We start from the raw sequence: 13,584 nt of genomic DNA on the forward strand, positions 1-13,584 counted from the left end.
GTTATCAAGAAACAGAGTCGTTACACGATATGTACTGATTCGACTGAAGATTGGAAATATCAAAAGGTTTAAATTATTTCTTCCCATTAGAATGTCCGGTTCTTAATCCTCGTTCCTCGACTTTCGTTGCTCCGGGCGACCAATACATCTCATAAAGCGTGTGTAAGATACCTTCTGCAAATCGCTTGGACTGTGTATGGACAGGAATGACAGAGGCTGCACAGTCGATGCATATGCGCACCAGTGTAAGTTTAATTGTAAGAAGTACGATGAATGATAAAACAACAAAATTAATTTATGTTACTTCAAGTTTAGATATTACCCATGTTACGTTCAATAACAGCACTTTACAATCAATGTTAGATATCTCTCAGTTACTCATACGTGCATACATATGTGAATCATGATGTGAACTTGTTTTCTATGGAGTGTATATTATCGGTTAAGGATGTTAACAAACAGGACTTACGCAAACCAGAAGTAGATAGAATCAGAAACAAGTGCAGTTAAGTGGACAAACGAACGACTCGCTGTTTTTGAGATAAAATTCTATGACGTCTAATTAATGGCGTTTGTATCTGTGTTTTCGTTTGCGATCCTTAGGCAATGCAAGATCAAACTATTGTTTTTTTGATAACTGAGTCCGGCTTGTCCTTATTGCTTCTACTGCACATTCATGTTACGAAATCGATTTTTTTCCTCTATTTCTTCAAAAGTCAATACCGTTCATGCTATTTATGCTAGTCACTGACGGGAAGTATATGCGTGTTCATGTGTCTGAAATCATATCCGGTTATGGCAATATGGAAGAGGTTGATAAAGCACACAACCGGACTCCACACACAGTTACTGATTAAAACAGATGATACCGGGAAGTAGTCAAGGGCTTGTAAACAGTTTCCTTCTTTTGGTGTCTTCTTCATGAATATTATAAATGTAGATTCTATCCTTGATTGTGATTTGTTGAACATTTCCTATTTTTATTCCCATCTATGTATCAGTGGTTTATTTCAGACATATAGCTTTGTTTAAACTATTGCTCAATCATTTATATCATAATTAACGTTATTCCAAGGTAACATTTTCTTTGTGAAAGCGGAGTACATTTAATGATGATTCCAATGTTTTGATAAGAAGGAAGTAAAAATTTTAGCGTAATAACAACTGAAATTTGGAGATGGTGAGGTAATTTGATTGATGTTTAAGGCATTTATGAGCCCAAAATTTATTAAAACACGTGCAGTCTGTCTTTGTTGGTATGTGACGCTGTGTGTGTCGCATTTATTGTCTCTCATTTACTGTCTTTACACCTTCGCAATATTCCTTCAAACAGCACACTCTTTAATACTGTTTCCCCTGTAGGGAGTTTCCACTGTATTATTAAAACATAGAGCTAGTAAAAAAAAAGCAATTGAAATAATTTCAATGGATACACTACTAACTGTAATTGCAGTTGTTGAGTTGCTTCAAGTGGTGTTATTAGCGAGGAGGAAGTTATAAAGATTATTAATTCATGATACAATGAAAATGACAAGGACAATCAAAGTTGCCAAACATTTCATCATATTGAGATAGAATCGTTCAAAACAAATCAGTTATGAGGGGAGAAATGGAATTGGCTTTAGTTTGGATAACAACAACACTCACGTTAATTTGTCATCAAGCATTTGTATCAAGTAAGTAGAAACTATATTTCCTGTTTTTATATTTCTGGGTGACATTCTTCAATTATTAAATCTTTCATGCATTCAATCGCCCATTAATTAAACAAAATGTAAATTTATTAATTAATTAATTAATTCGTTCGTTCGCTCGCTCGTTCGTTCGTGCGTTTGTTTGTTCGTTCGTTCGTTCGTTCGTTCATTCATTTATCTATTAATTTATTTGTATGTGAATTGCCAGGAGAATCCTCTGCATTTTGGTATTGTTTTTAGAAACAAAAGAAATATGGCATTGACTGATATTAGGGAATTATTAAAAGTGTGGCTAGATTCCCTTGTGATTTTTGTTAAATATAGATCACCTTATTAAGTTTGTACATCTCGAAGAATATAACGATGCATTTATGTTTCTTTTGTGCATCATTATGTTTTCAATGTATTTTCTTTCTAGTCTGTACAATGATACGTTCATTATGAGACAACATGATAATATAATTTTAAACCTCGTTCAGGCGAGCTATATCTGATATTCGTCTTTGAACGACTTCATCAGTTTAGCACTGTTGCTCCGACTTGTTTCGTTCGTTTACATTCGGTGTTTGCATCTGGTCGTTGAGTTCTTGATATACAATTATAAGTTGACATGGTATATCTTTATTCTTCATTTTATCAAGTTGTTGTGTAATACAATAAGGCTTATATATATTCGAATTTAGGAATTATTGATAAATGACAGGAAAAGGGTGAGGCTATGGTCATGTTTACTAGTTTGAGCCCCCAGAATACTCGAGTTCCAGTGAACTCGTGCTCACTGACCGTTACAAGGCGGTACTCTCATCATTTAACGGCAAAGCAGTTGTGATCAGGATATAGTTTGTTTGTGTTGTTTGTATATGTGTATATGGTGTAAGTTTGTTTTTAGTGTTTGTTTGTATGTGTGTATGTGATGTAACTATGTTTGTGTCTATTGATCATTTGTCGTTTGGGCCATTGCCTTGTGTCCCTTAACAGGTTTATTTTTAAATATAGGCTACAAGTTGAGCTCCTGTATTTTTCATTGTTTTATTGACTTAAACTAGAACCAATGTTTACGGTTATGTGTTTTTGTTTTATTTTAAACACAAACTGACTGTGTCAAACTTTATCTTTAACATTTTTGGTTTTAACAAAGGCTCTGAAAAACGTAAATTGATAACAAAAGTTCCGAGAAAAAGGACATACCAAATGTCTTACACTATTTAAGATGTCTGTATAAGGTTATCTGATCTTATATTTAATAGTATTTTATTTCAGATTTTCCTAGTTCTTGAATTCACATGAAGTCCAATCAAAGTCAACATTGAGCTGAAAATCTGATTTGATTATTATTTTTTAAATGATAAAGTTTAGAGATACACGATAAAGTTTTGAAAATGCAAACTTATCATGGCGAAATCATATAAATGAATTTCCTGTACTTGAGAGGTACTCTAGTTAAGCCTATACCGCTTGCACATGGATACTGATTGTGTACAATGGTGAATCATATCTTCAGGTGGCCAACAATACGTGCCTTCTGAGAAATGTGGATGGAATAAATACCACTGCTCCTTAGCAGTTCCGGAAGTTGAGTTTAACGAACACGGAAAGATGAACGCGCACGTTTCACCTGCAGTCAATGAGGATTTGTGGATTGGCTTATACAAAACGCAACTGACTTTTACATATATAGGTTTGTATCCTGTTAAGAACAGACGACACCAATTTGGAAGTGACTACTTAGTGTTACATGCGCTTTATTCGTTTTTCTAACACATTAATCTGAAACAAAGAAAGGTTATGCAATAACAGACCAGGGACTACGTTTCATGTTAATAGGTTTGGATGATAAATTAATTGTGTTTTAAAAAAAGAATATTGAACATGCTGTACCTATATATTTACTTTATCGCTTATCATATCGCTGCAAGACGATTGTAACTAGTATAAATGTGTAATCTTGCTTTTTATAAAATAATAATTCTAACCTCATCCTGTTAGGCTGCGGGTCCTTTTCTCAACTAAATGGTTCTAAACATGACGGATCTGATATTGATCAAATTTACTACGATAGAGCATATATTGTGAAGAGTCTTGGAGATTGTAGGCTAGCAACTGGTTGTCAAACCGTTGGAATACAGAAGCACACACAGGACATAAAGGTAACGAAATTTATAAACAGTGTTTGTCTGTGTCACAATGAGTATATCTCTTTTTACACTAGACAAGAACAATTTTGATAGATGATTGTTCTGAGTGTACGCCAGTTCATATTGAAAATGATCTTGTTCTTCTTCCAGTGCATTTGTGTGAAGAATGAAGGATTTAATGCCAATTTAAATTGCAATAAGCTTTGTTCGACAGACGGTGTCAAGTACCCATGTGGCGATGTTGGTACAAACTTCTCTGTATATACAATGGAAAGTAATACTACCTTTTACAGTAATTGTATAAAATAAAAGTTTGGTATCAGAACTATTTAATGAGCAAAATATATCTTTGTAAGGGATGTTTGCACGTGCTTTCATACGTTAACAATGCAGGATAACACGCGAGCATATCCTTTGGAGCGCGCTATCAGTTATAAATTAGCAAATGATTTTGCAGCTGAATGGTATTCTTGAAGATAGACGTTTGTTTTTAAGGAATTAATAGCTATATTGATGTCATTGTCGGGATATGAACGCAGTTGAGCTGTTTAAAATGTGTGGAAGAACTTCACACGTACTTGAACAAGTTAAACTACATTTCCGCAATGAAATACTTATATTTACACCTTTCGTTCGTTATTCCCTTCAATAATGTTTAAAACGTACTTGATTTCATTTAAGAAAACTTAAGTTAATATATCTCACCAATTGTGTGAATAAAATGACCCGACCGTAACCAGAAACAGTCTTCCGCTAAGACGGATCACCAACAGCTCATTTAAATATATTGTTTTACAGATAAACGCTGTATAATGTGTGCAATGGAGGGAAACTGTTTACTATTTAAATATGACAGCAGTACTGGAATGAGGGCGTACGAATGGAACTCGTGTGTTAAATCATCTTCATTTCCAAAAATAATATGCGGTAATACATCGTTTACAGGTAAGTTTTTTCTAAATCTTACATGAAATAAAACTACGTTTGATAAGTAACTATTATTTTAAACTGCAAATTAAACCGTTTTATTTACCTACTTAATGAATGGATTCAGGACCAAATAAAACCAAATGAAACTTATTACGATCGCGTTAATATTTTGTCATTGGTCGTTAATTAGGTTTGAATGGACGCGGATCATTTGTGAGAAATAATAAACAGTGTTATTTAGTTAGGTTTGATTACTCATTTATAATAATATCGTTGTATGACAGCACATTTAGAGCCGAGTGAACAGAGGTATATTACTCAAAATAAAGTGTCAACTTTTATAACGTAGGATTCAAAATAAGATTCAAATGGTTCCAACCAATGAATATGTAATAACTGTAATAGGGTTCAAAATAAGATTCAAATGATTCGAACCTATGAAGATGTTCAAAAGATACAAACAGTATATCATGGTGTATTTCAGATCAATACTTGACGGCTGTACCCTCGACTAAAAACGTCGAGACGTGGTCTAGGTCTGCAGAAACATGCATTTTACAAAGACAATATCCAGCTTCATTGAAAAGTATAGAAAAAGGAAAATATAACGATACCTTTAACCAACTACATTGGACAGGGATAATACGGTTAATGTCCATAGTAACCCTCAAAGGTAAGTTAACGTTTCATTAAAGATAGACTGAATCCAATGCTTTTACGAAACAAAAACTTGAACAGTAAAAATAGGTGTTGAAAAATAAGTAAACGTTGTTGTGATCATTTTGAAAGCTTGCACACGCGCACGCACACGCACACACACACACCGCCGCGAGACTTAATGTAATAAGGAAAGAATGCGCGGAGATGCCACACTTGGCGATTGCTAGAATTGGAAAGTAGCCGAAGAATAAATTACGCAGTAAAAGTCAAATGTGCGTCCTGGTAGCAAGACAAAGCATCGGGTGAAGTGATTAATTCATGTTAGTTTTTATTGTGGTCTCAAATGAGTAATCATGTCGTTGATTATTGTCAAACCTATTAATTGTTGTAATCATTTGTTAAGACCATAAATAAACCAGACAAGACACTGTAGAAGAAAATTGCATGCTTTAAATAAGTTCTTTGCTCGGTTTACTAGCCACACATAACACAATGTTTGTGACAGCTTGGAATCCTGCATGTTTTAGAAATAAACATATAACACGGCTTTTCACTTGACTGCTTTGAATAAAAACATACAAGGCTTAGGGTTGTTTTCCTTGTAGAAGACACAACGTTTATAGTATCATTGTGATTTGGACGTTCTTGAAGCAAATATTTCATGCCTTTTGAAAGCATTTTATGACTTTGTTTGCAATGTAAGTGCAATAATTATAATTACCAATTTTAGGCTTTTGGAAGACAGTACTTCAGATTCAGTCAGTCGGGTTAAGTCGGAGACGTTTTTTTCCATTTCCGTTTTGAATAATTGCTGCTTTCCATTTCTGTTTCTGTTTCAAGCGTCTCTGTATATATACAGTTGATGCAATTTAAAGTTGTGCAATATAACTGAAGATTTCGCGAGCGTGCGGCTTTATCTCGATTGGTGTCAATATATGTGACGATTCAATGAAAAACCTGTCCGCTAAGATCAATGTAAGTTTTAACACATGCATTAGATCAGTCTATTTTAAGTTTCTAAGCCATACCGTTTTGTAGTCTTATTCCATATAATATTGCATAAATCAACACAAAAAGTGTATGTCATTTAAGTTTTTTTAAGTCCTTCTTTGAAAGAAGTAATAAACTTTTTCCGTCAGAGTCGATAAACAATGCGGCCATATTGCAGAGAAGATCACTCTCAAAATAAAAAGTCGGAGATGTGGTTAATGCCTTCAATTTGAAATTTAAATCGTTGAATTTTATATAACTGTTTAGTTATCATCAACACTGCAGTTTTCCTCTCACCTCGGCTCACATAAAATAAAGTGTTTGGATAACTAGCTTAATCATGTACTGTATGTCAAGCATAATAACAAATTGTCACGTTGTAGGAAATATTTGCACTGTAGTCGAAGTTGCAATCACTTTGCATAATCGACGACTTCTATTGCAGAGAACTTTTCGGCATGCTATTCAGACACGAATACTAAAATGGCTGGTTACATTAGACATGGCAAGAACAAAGTGCAGTTTGACCTCAGAAACATGAGCAAACAATCTTTGTGTTTATCAGGTCAGGTTATATTGTTTGGAAATATTAAAAAACACACATATAAGTATTGCGAACAACTGTAGTTTAATTGTAAAGTTTAATTTTTCCGGGGACATCGGACCTAATGAGTTTTCTGTATTGTGTTAAGTACGATAAATAAAAAAGCCAAATGACTGAAATTAGAATGATTTTTTATTACAGATACAAACAATATAAAAAAGATAGATAACTGCCCATCCACCAAGCAAATGTTATCGGGTAACTGCACCAGTACAACCGGACTATTCACAAGCTCTACAATTCGCGATGTCCCACACAACATAAACACTGAGACGTCAAAAGGTACAAACCTTAGCAATGTTTTCATTTGATAACTGCATATATTTAAATTTAAGTACTTAACGCGACTAAGATATGCGTTATAAACTGGCTGTTTGTGGAGATTTTTGCTGTTCTTCCACGTTTATTGTTTGTGATTTTATGTTCTATGTCTTTGGCGTTTTTACAGTGCCATTAAACCGGGTTGATGTTTAAACTTTTTATAACTGATCTTGTTTCTGTAGCTTTTCGCAACAGTATGGAAACAGCAGATCGTTTTAATTGCGACTCCTCATTGTATTACTGTGAATGTCTTATGGAACTGGTTTAATCACGAAGTGATAGCAACAGATCCTGGAGTGAAGTACCGAATGGTTGAAAATTGAAAATGGTTTATTTCCAGGTGTGCCTGCACAAACGGCGGTTGGTGTAAGTGTGTCTGTGATCTTGGTCCTAATGGCAGTGGTTATTATCCTGAAAGTATTACATAAACGGTAATACCAAACATATACAATTTTCTTGTTACCTTGCTATGCGTTCAATTGTTCACAATAACTTACTTATAACACAGAAACAGTGTTAATATTTCAACAATGATTGTGCAGTTTTATTGCATAAGGCTGATTATTACATTTTTTCAGCGGTTTGTTTCCAATTAGTCAGCAAAGAAAACATAACAAAGATCAGGTCTTTACAACCTCTCCTGGTATTTCCATGGCCGTCTTGGAAGCGACTTCCAACAAACAACAGAACGTGATGCCCACTGATCATTGTTATTTTGTGTTAGAAAGTTCAAAACCAGTCGATATGACCTCTCAGAATCAAATCACTGATATTGATTGCAATCCCGAAGAATATCAGTATAACTATATAGAGGACACAGACAATTGCAACCGATCTTACAATGGCACTTTAGAAGAATATGATACTGCGAAAATAACACAAACCGGAAAGCAGAACAAAGACGAACTGGAACAAAGCTTTAACGTTTACAACAAATTGGTACAAGATGCATCTGGTGAAAACAACGATGAATACGACCACGTCAACGCCACAACATTGTCAACATTTGAAAAAACAAACATTGACAATAGATATCACTGCACTGAAGCAGAAATCGGTGAAAATGCGTACAATCACTTGAGCCCGCAGATGCTTGATAGAAACATGACAGACAACACATACAACGTCACCGAAAGTTCGACTAGAGAGGGTGATTATAACATCGTTGAAAACAGTGGCAACGCTAGCGCTATTAAATCTACTTTTAGCAATAATTACGACAAAGTGGCACTGCAACATCTTGATTAGAAGCAGTAGTTACATTCATACACATCGATGGAACGCTAAAACTGAAACTGTAAATAAAATAATGAAAAACACGAGCAAATTACGATCATCCTGTTGAAATGCACAAGTTCAAAGCCACTGAACTTGAGACGGACATTGTTCATCTCTTTTAAAAAGTTCCACCGATCAATTGCATTACCGATGTTAATTTGTCGGGCTCGACGTCTACGTTGTTTCGTAGCAGTTTTTTGCTTTCTTGCTCTGTCCAATCTTTTGGGAAGCCTTTAAGTTTGTATTATATTAAGCATGTGAAATCACGTCATGTTTGTTGATAAATATACTAACGCTATTTTTAGACTTACTGGGAATAACTAGGTAAACAAATCTAGTATATTTCGATTTGAAAAAAAAAATGCAAACAACTGCGAAATATTAATGTGTCGTAAGTGGTGTAAAGATTCAATGCGTTGTACTCAACGATATCAATTTTATTTAAGCTTATGACAATTGTCTTTTTTTCTGGCAATTGTATCATCTAGTGTCTAGTCCCTTTAATAGATACGTATAGTGCATTAGTTCACACTTTAGATTCCATTCGGTCCAGTTGATTGGTTCGATCTGTTCGATCGGTCCGGAAAGCCTTAACCCGAACAACGTAAATATCAGATAATGGTTTGACAGGTTATGTCTGTATCGGGTCGTTGAGTACTTAAAGAAAGTTGTTTTATGTGTATATAACATTTTTAAGTTTTCGCTTTCGCAATTTTGGCTTCTATATTTAATTTTTAATTATTTTTACATGTTTGAACATATGTGATTTTGACTTCTAATAAACGATATTAACCCCCAACCCCCCCCCCCCCCCCTCCACATATTTTAACCTTCTATTATGTAAAACGTTCCAAGGCGATTACCAAACTATTGTTTTAATGGACATTTAATTTATTCAGTTAGTACAAAATATATACAAACCAAGCAAAGTAGCATTTGTTACAATTGGTTATTCTATTTTCTAAATAAGAAATAATTGAGTCGAGTTCATAATTATTTAAAGCTTACCTGGTTTGGTCTTATTATAGTACAATACAAGAAATAAACAGAACAACTATCTATTCTAACAATTTTAAGTGCTCTTTTATTGATTGATATAACCTCATTCGATCATTAAAGGTTGTATATTGTATCGCTTTAAACACTGAAGAAATATCCATGATTTCAATGAAAAAAATAGAAAAAATAGACATGCAAGTATATCTCATATTGACAATGTTAGTTTAATATTAAATTAAGATTCTAGTATATTTTTATGTTATGTAGTTACAATAGAAAACTTTCTTCAACTGTCCAATTACACGTTTTCTTATCTGATAAGTTTGTCTTATAATTAATGCCCTGGAGCCAGTATTTTTAAACGCTGATACTGTCAATGTTTTCTTTCTTTTACACACAAAAGTGATTCTTTTGAATTCAAGGAACAGTAAGTCAAAACTGAAATAATAATTTCCTGACCCTAGCAAATAAAACATACTCTCTATGACAATATTTGGATCAATGGAATAGACTTTTTGTAAAGTATGCGGTTGCAAGAGCTGTATTTTATTACAATAGTTATGTGAAAAACTACAGAAACAAACACTAGCCAAAAGTTTGAATATAAACCCCGTTTAATGGCAAAGGGTAAACGCCAAAGACATAGAACACACAAAAAAATCACTAACAAGAAACATGGAACAATTGCACAAAACTCCACAAACAACACAGTGCATATATACTATATAAAACACTAGGTATGTTTATCAAGGATTGTTAGGTACCGCCTTGGAACGGTCAGTAAAATGTAAATTTACTGGGGGATAACAATCCCCAAACAGATGAAGCATAGTTTCCTCACAGCGTTCATAAAAACATATATTATCATCAACTATTTCATTTTATATAATCCTGAGATCGATTAAATCTTGAGATGGTCAGACGTGTTTTCTCGCGGTCATGAAAATAAACAAAATTTCGAGTTTGTAGTCGAGCTAAGGACTTAAAAATGGTGATAATTAATCTGTGAAGTTACTTGAAGTGTATATGTTTGAAAATTGTGAATTTGAGGACTTACAAATGGATGATTTTGGACATTTGGTGTTTTCTATGTAAGTACTATCAAATTTTATCACATACTACTTGTTCGTGTAATATACCCATTACGAATATTTTTATCTTACACATGTGTAAGATAACCTATCAGACATTTCTATTGGCTAGACTACTCGCAACCTAGATATCCCTCCGCATTGTTTGTAAACAAAATGGTTTAAATGCCAACAAATACTTACCTCAATAATGAGCTGTAAGACTTCCGGGAGACAAATGGCTAACGAATCATAGTGCAAGAAAGCATCTTGTACAAAAACTTTCTGATAGCAATGTTCCGCCAACCAAGAAGATCATTAGTCACAAAAATATCCAGTCAGTCAACAAATACAGCCACATTAGTGACAAACACCACAAGAACATTTCAAACATTTCCATCTTGTCCAACACAAGCAATATGCAATCAATGCCAATTGCTTGCCAGTTTAATCAGCTGTCGGTTACCGAAAACACAAATACGAATTCCGCAGCACAGACATCTCCTTACACATCCCATGGCGGCTAGAACATCATGTTCTCTGGAAACATTCTTGGTGGAACTTTTTCAACATCAACATCCATGCAGTACAGAGTAAGGCTTCGCCGTAATCATCTGCATGTTGTGAAACTCCATGTACACTTAAGAAAACGCTGCAAAATCATCGTAGAAAGCGACAGCGAATAACTTTTAAATCCGTGCACACAGTAAAACTTGACAGACCGATGTAGGTCACATAAACTGCGTAAATGCATGTACTCTGAGTGTGACGTCATCAAATTGTGTGCTTATTGTTTTTTTTGGTTAAAATCGTTCGTTATTCATGCTGTTGGATATTTTACTACACATTTTTGTAGTTGTGACTTGTTAAGCGCTTTATCAGAATTAAAACTTGATAACTGCTAGTTACTTCTGTCATTTTAATTTGGAACTATTTATATGGCGCATCGTTGACATTCTACTCTGAGTACTTTGACTGTCAAACAATCGGTTCAGAAAGTGGAACTAAATTGGTAATAAAAACACCGTTTTAAGCATGTGATAAAAAAGATCTGACACTCGTTGTCATTTAATACAAGAATTTTATTAAACTCGTCCATGAAAGTTGTTAGTAAGCTCGCCAGAGGCTCGCTTACTAACAATTTCATAAACTCGTTTAATAAAATATTGTATTAAATGACAACTCGTGTCAGATCCTATATGTATACTGCATAACTTTAAAAGGGACACATACGTATTGTTAATTTTATAAATGAATACATATGGAGCACTGTACGTCTACGCCCACGCCTGTTGGCTCAGGGCAGGCCGCCAAACGTAACCTTTCACTTTCTCCATCGGAAATGGACCTGCCAACAGACAATAAAAAGTCAAGGCCTCATGAGTCTTTTGACATTGCGAACATTCCAGAACACTCCACTGACACTACTGCTGACGTCAGTCCTTCCATAAAGCTTTCTCAGCATGACATTACTGTCATATCAAATCATCTAAAGGCTCTTTTTTGTTGAAATTCAGAGTTCTATTACAAATGCAGTCGAATCTGCGGTTGATTCCCTTATTCCAAAGGTAGTAAGCAAAATCAATCAAAATCTTATCAAGGAGCTTGATACCATAAAGTCGGAAAACAACTTTCTGAAAGTACGGGTATCAGAACTCGAGTCAAGAGTCGACCACTCCGAGCAATATAGCAGGAGAAACAGCCTTCGTATATCGGGCATAAAGGAGGCCGCTGGGGAAGTCACCGACGATATAGTCATATCTATGGTGTCGGACTTGGGAGGCTCAATCTCCTTGGATGAGATCGACAGGTCGCATAGGGTCGGAAAACGATATGTACCTGGGTCATCACAGGGGTCTGATCGGTCTGCTCGTACGATAAGACCACGTGACATCATAGTAAAATTCACGTCTTACCGCTCGCGCCAGAAACTGTTTAATATTCGAGCCAATGCAAAGGGCAAGGAACTATATAACAAGGTCTTTATTAATGAGGATCTATCTAGAGCGCGAAGCAACGTGTTCTTTAAAGCTAGGCTCCTCGCACGCAAAGGTCAAATTCAAAGTGCATGGACGTCTGACGGCACTATTTTGCTTCGTGACAACGACATGAACGTCCACAGAGTCACGAAAGCGAACGATCTTCTTAAGTTTGAGAACTCGACAGTGCTTCGCCCAATACCCCAACAACAGTCGTATGCGTCTGTTCTTTCGGCGGGCTCCCAGTGACTAACCATCTCTAGTGTTACGTTTTATTTTATCTGAAGTATATTAGATACATTGCATTAAATTTACCATGTACTTTTATATCGATAAACACTAATAACGATACTTACTGTTAAACAGTAAGGCTTTCATAGGTTATGAACTAGCACAGGTGCGTAAATCGAGGATTTATTTATTTAAACCACTTGGTCAGTAAAAGCACCTAAGTACATAAAATCGTGCTAAACCACTTAACGGTAACATGACCCGTTATAATTTATTGAAACAATATTTGTACTGAACAAACTAACATGATCATTGTAGTATCTTTACAATTTAGCATGCTTTTACTTAAATATCTTCAATTCATAGTTTATAGTTTTGAATACCCCATCATCTGTTGTATTATTATTAATGATGTGCATATAACCTACATCATATATATTCCGACTTCTTGCTTCAATTTTGTTTTGGAAACAGTATATTTACAAATTGATTTAACACACATGTAGTATATTAAATTAATTCCGTATATATTTAAATGTTTGCTTTTCTGGTCTATATCGCTTCTTAACAAAACATCTAGTGTACTATAACTTTAAAATATGTGCCTTTAACTTCCTGCATATTTTTAGTTCACTGTATGATTTAATTTATTGAAACAGTATTGTAACGTACCAAATTAATTGTATCATTGTT

The 13,584-nt window shown here is 34.6% G+C and overlaps 1 protein-coding gene across 5 annotated transcripts; it reads left to right on the top strand.

Moving 5' to 3' along the window:
* The first annotated feature begins 959 nt into the window (after positions 1-959).
* LOC128234732 (uncharacterized) lies at positions 960-9,411 on the top strand. Of its 5 annotated transcripts, none has more exons than XM_052949184.1 (11): positions 960-1,075; positions 1,454-1,676; positions 3,196-3,372; positions 3,681-3,841; positions 3,980-4,103; positions 4,628-4,774; positions 5,244-5,432; positions 6,855-6,974; positions 7,155-7,295; positions 7,675-7,765; positions 7,913-9,411. In XM_052949184.1, the coding sequence occupies exons 2-11, from the start codon at positions 1,598-1,600 to the stop codon at positions 8,580-8,582; spliced, it is 1,899 nt and encodes a 632-aa protein (XP_052805144.1). In that variant the 5' UTR covers positions 960-1,075; positions 1,454-1,597; the 3' UTR covers positions 8,583-9,411. The 5 variants fall into 5 exon arrangements, with proteins under 5 accessions (XP_052805144.1, XP_052805145.1, XP_052805141.1 ...); XM_052949181.1 differs by having other exon boundaries at positions 987-1,185; XM_052949182.1 differs by having other exon boundaries at positions 987-1,180.
* Positions 9,412-13,584: the final 4,173 nt, after the last annotated feature.

The sequence above is a fragment of the Mya arenaria genome, chromosome 5 (assembly GCF_026914265.1).
Source record: "Mya arenaria isolate MELC-2E11 chromosome 5, ASM2691426v1".
Lineage (NCBI taxonomy): Eukaryota > Metazoa > Mollusca > Bivalvia > Myida > Myidae > Mya > Mya arenaria.

Excerpts from the sequence above, each read along its gene's own strand:
- LOC128234732 (XM_052949184.1), top strand. The coding sequence starts at position 1,598 with ATGAGGGGAGAAATGGAATTGGCTTTAGTTTGGATAACAACAACACTC. Across the intron at positions 4,104-4,627 it reads CTCTGTATATACAATGGAAA|ATAAACGCTGTATAATGTGT; the intron begins GTAATACTACCT and ends ATTGTTTTACAG. Across the intron at positions 7,766-7,912 it reads CTGAAAGTATTACATAAACG|CGGTTTGTTTCCAATTAGTC; the intron begins GTAATACCAAAC and ends ACATTTTTTCAG.